Source organism: Acanthamoeba castellanii, assembly GCF_000313135.1.
Source record: "Acanthamoeba castellanii str. Neff unplaced genomic scaffold scf7180000084761, whole genome shotgun sequence".
In the NCBI taxonomy this organism is placed as follows: domain Eukaryota; phylum Discosea; order Longamoebia; family Acanthamoebidae; genus Acanthamoeba; species Acanthamoeba castellanii.
Window position 1 is genome coordinate 104,907 of NW_004457596.1, and position 3,732 is coordinate 108,638.

The 3,732-nt window shown below is 56.3% G+C and overlaps 4 protein-coding genes across 4 annotated transcripts in view; 3 read left to right on the top strand and 1 right to left on the bottom strand.

Annotated features, from left to right (window-relative positions):
* Window positions 1-134: 134 nt before the first annotated feature.
* ACA1_227230 (uncharacterized protein) lies at window positions 135-564 on the top strand (the record flags this gene model as incomplete). The annotated part of the gene is made up of 2 exons (XM_004346458.1): window positions 135-259; window positions 342-564. The coding sequence occupies 2 exons, from the start codon at window positions 135-137 to the stop codon at window positions 562-564; spliced, it is 348 nt and encodes a 115-aa protein (XP_004346508.1).
* A 203-nt stretch (window positions 565-767) lies between these two features.
* ACA1_227240 (uncharacterized protein) lies at window positions 768-1,570 on the top strand (the record flags this gene model as incomplete). The annotated part of the gene is made up of 6 exons (XM_004346459.1): window positions 768-789; window positions 864-892; window positions 974-1,042; window positions 1,180-1,245; window positions 1,313-1,467; window positions 1,546-1,570. The coding sequence occupies 6 exons, from the start codon at window positions 768-770 to the stop codon at window positions 1,568-1,570; spliced, it is 366 nt and encodes a 121-aa protein (XP_004346509.1).
* A 201-nt stretch (window positions 1,571-1,771) lies between these two features.
* Window positions 1,772-2,157, bottom strand: ACA1_227250 (uncharacterized protein; the record flags this gene model as incomplete). The annotated part of the gene is made up of 2 exons (XM_004346460.1): window positions 1,772-1,986; window positions 2,088-2,157. The coding sequence occupies 2 exons, from the start codon at window positions 2,155-2,157 to the stop codon at window positions 1,772-1,774; spliced, it is 285 nt and encodes a 94-aa protein (XP_004346510.1).
* Window positions 2,158-2,289: 132 nt separating this feature from the next.
* The window catches only part of ACA1_227260 (uncharacterized protein), a gene marked incomplete at both ends in the record, with an annotated part of 2,413 nt that continues 970 nt past the window's right edge, over window positions 2,290-3,732 (top strand). Inside the window, 4 exons of the mRNA XM_004346461.1 lie at window positions 2,290-2,981; window positions 3,083-3,207; window positions 3,274-3,357; window positions 3,489-3,640. Coding sequence (XP_004346511.1) covers window positions 2,290-2,981; window positions 3,083-3,207; window positions 3,274-3,357; window positions 3,489-3,640 — 1,053 coding nt within the window. The remainder of the gene's footprint in view (window positions 2,982-3,082; window positions 3,208-3,273; window positions 3,358-3,488; window positions 3,641-3,732) is intronic.

The window sequence follows — 3,732 nt, forward strand, 5'->3', positions numbered from 1 at the left end:
GGGCGTAGTCTTTATGCTGTGGGGCAAGTACGCACAGGACAAAGGTGCGCCACCGTCACCCACACACCAATCTGCGCCGCAATGTGGCGAGACCTAGGCCTTCTTACCCACCTACGACATGCCATGTGGCCCACATGTGGACAGGCAAGATCATCAGCAAGAGGAAGCACCACGTGCTCACCTCCGCTCATCCGTCGCCGTTCGCCGCGCACAACTTTTTCGGAAACAAACACTTCTCCACCGCCAACAACCTCCTCAAGTACCTTCCCTTCCTCCTCGCCATCAGCCTTGCCAGCCACCATGGCGGTGCTGATGGAGGCCCTCGCGGTGGTGACGTGCAGGCAAAGGACGCTGACGGGGGAGTCCAAGAAGCCGATCGAGTGGCAGCTGGACCCCAAGGACGTGGAGCGCGAGAACCAGCGCCGGTGGCTCGAGGAGCGGGAGGCGGAATGGACACATGAGGAGCAGGAAGAGGAGGAGAAGGGCTCATCTGAACCATCACCGGCACCCCAAGAAGAGGATGATGAGAAAGATAGTGGGGAGGAGGAAGATGAAGCCACCTGAGGGTCACTTGTACAGCATACTGATTGTCTACACCTTCGCGTTCAGCGTGTGCCCGCCTTCGCCAGCCAATTCGTCTGCTTCGGTGTTCTCTTCCCACGGCCTCAGCGGCCACCTTTTTCAGCGAGAGGCATTTTCTGTCCATTATCATTTATTTATTTAAATATATTTTGCCCAGCGCCACAAACAACCAGCAGCACCCAAAGATGTGGTTCCTCTTCCATTTCTGTACGCTGCTGCTCTTCTCCTTCCTGCGTGCCACTCTTTAACGTGTGAGGCTGTTTGCCGATAGCTGTCTGCAGTTTATCACTACTATGACTATGTCCGACGCGTATGCCTCCCCCCACAATGGCTTTTCCTTCCCTCTTCTGTGTGGCTCACGCCCACGCCCACGCGTGTCCAAACGATGCAGCGGAAGGTGGGCCGCTTAACGTCGCAGGACCAAACCTACTGGCAGTTCTTGTGCGAGGAGGGCCGCTACGTTCGCACACCCTTCTGCGTCGAGGTGGGTCCCCCCTTCTCTTTTTATGCTTTTCCTGCTTTACTGCACTTGCCACTATCGCCTTGAAGTTGTTCTGCTTGTCGTGCGCACTCATCTCTCTCTCTCTCTCTCATAAGATACGAAGCGCCACAGAAGACCTGCGATGGAAGAAGGGGGCACCATTGCCTCCCTTGCCGAAACTGGTCAGCTCTCCTCGCCCAATACGTGCATGCGTCAGTAAAAACGTGCTAACGGTTCTCTCGTAAACAGCGAAGAGAGGCGGGGCCGGTGGTGCTGGTGATGACGAGAGAGGAGGAAGAGCCAACGAAAGACGATGCGTCGGAGCAGGAGGAGAGCAAGAGGCAGGAGGAGGGCCGTACCCAGATATCCTGGGTGAACATCGTGGCCAATTGGTGCTGCGGATGGTACGTCCGACCACTCTTCTCCCCCTAGCTGGGGCTTCAGCTGCTGTGCTTAACACAGTGCTCATGCGCACACTCTAGGGCGGTGCCACAGAAGCGAGACTGAGTCGGAAAGCCTCGCTACGGCCTTCTTGTGCGTTCTGATCGTGAGATGCTACGTGTGTGTGAGCAAGCTCTAGTGTTCAGTCTGAGACGAAAGACGGAGAAGCTTTGAGATAGCGCTGTATATGTAGACGAACAAGCTTCTTGGGTAACGACTTCTTCGGTCTCTACGCTAAGTACTGTTTGGGATCTGCCAAACGAACCTCTACTCTTCGATGACGGGGCTTGTCGGGAGGGCGCGCATGAACTGTTTGATGGAGTACTGAGCCTTCTCGATCTGGGCGCGTAGCTGCCTTCCCTTCTCCTGCTGCTTGGCGAGGTCCTCCTGCAGGTACTGGGTGAGAGCGGCATCCTCGTCGTCGAGCACGCGGAAGCCTTCGACCGCCTCGCCGAACATCTCGTTCACCTTCTTTACGAAGTCTATTCGAGTAGCAGCTCCAGCGTCAGAACAAAAGGCCGATGCCGCTACTCGCCTCTGCGCGAATGTAGACACTTGAACGCGAACATCGAGCGAAGGGTACCTGTAAAGATCATCTCCCCGGTTGGCTTCTCTCCTTCACCGAGGTCTCCAGAGGGCATGATGTCCGACATGGTGGCTGTTGCTGCTGTTGTCCTCGTCTCGGCTGCTGTGTGAAATGAAATGGAGCTCTGCCTGCGTTCTGTTTTCCCCTTTGAGTGCAGTGACGTCAGCGCACACTTTAACGTGGCCGCCACAGCCAAAAGATGGACCTGCTGCAGAAGGTGGCCATCTTCCTCGCGGCCCTTGTGATGCTGGTGGCGATCCACCTCATCACAAGCTCCAGTTTAGGCCCAACCGTCAATGATGTGCCGTTAGCGGAAACGATCAGAGATGAATTCCTGGACGATTTTGAAGATGAAGTTGAATCGAAGAGGGGTGCTACAGGCGAAGAGGAGGAGCTGTCAGACGACATCACCTTTCTGTTCGCTGTGATCGACATGAACCGAAGGACCCACATGGGCATCGAGAACTACACGTTCGAAAAGGACTACCTGGAGCAGGTCAAGGGCTTCCTCCGTAACTACCGCCCCGAGAAGATGCAGATCATCATGCAGCGCAAGTACTACCCGAATCTCGAAGACCTCATCTACGAAGGCGTCCACGTCCGCTTCGTCGAGCTCGAAGATCTGCGCTCGTGGCGCTTCTACGAGGGCGTCGAGCGCATCCGCACGTCCGACTGGTGGTCCGCCGCCACGCCCTGGCTCTCCAACGTGCCCCAGGGCTACAGCGACCTCTACAACCCCATCGTCATGCACAAGCTCCTGTGGCTGCGCGACCTGTCCGTCCTCAATCCGTTCAAGACCAAGTACTTCGTGTGGCTCGACTCCGGCGGCATCTGCACCCCGCGCATCCGAGACGGCATCCAGTCCATCCCCGAGTTCAAGACCAAGGCCAAGTACGTCCCAGTATCTTGTCTATCTTGGATGTTTGGACTAAGCGCTCTACGATGGTGCGTGCATGTGTGTGTTTGTGTGTGCGCGCGCGCGGTGAGAGCAGGCATTACATGGACAAGTTCTTGGTGACTATCACGCAGTACGCGATGAGCAATGAGCTGCACGGCTGCTATCGTGAGGCGATGCTCAAGCTCACTCACGATCAGTCTCCCTGCTATATCGCCAAGGGTACACACACACATGCTTCATAGGTTTACGTCGCCCTGACCATGCATCGTCGCACCTCGCCACTAGGATGGCTCATGGGTGGCCAACGGGAGTATCTGGAAAAGGTGTCCAGCCTCTACGAATATATCTTGAACAAAACCTTGGAGCTGGGTACGATTTGTGTGGTGCCTTCACCTTTCACGCCACTCCAAGTCGAATGCGGCGGACCTGACTGCGTGTGCCTCTTTCTCTTCTCTTCGGAAAGTGCACCTTGAGCTCACCCAATGGTCTGTACTCATCAGGGTGCCTGGGGACGGAGGAGACGCTGCTGACGATGGCGTACTATCGACGACCGGACCTGTTCCACGTCCACCACAACTTCGAGGACCGCTCCGATCCCTTCCCACAAAGCGACGACGTCTGCTACTTCGTGTGGGAGCGAACTCCCGCCAAGGTTTGTACACCTGACCTCAGCACACCACGCGACACAGCAAGACGTTGACTCCGCTTCTTCTTCTTCTTTCTCAGGGCGTGGTGGAGACGCCT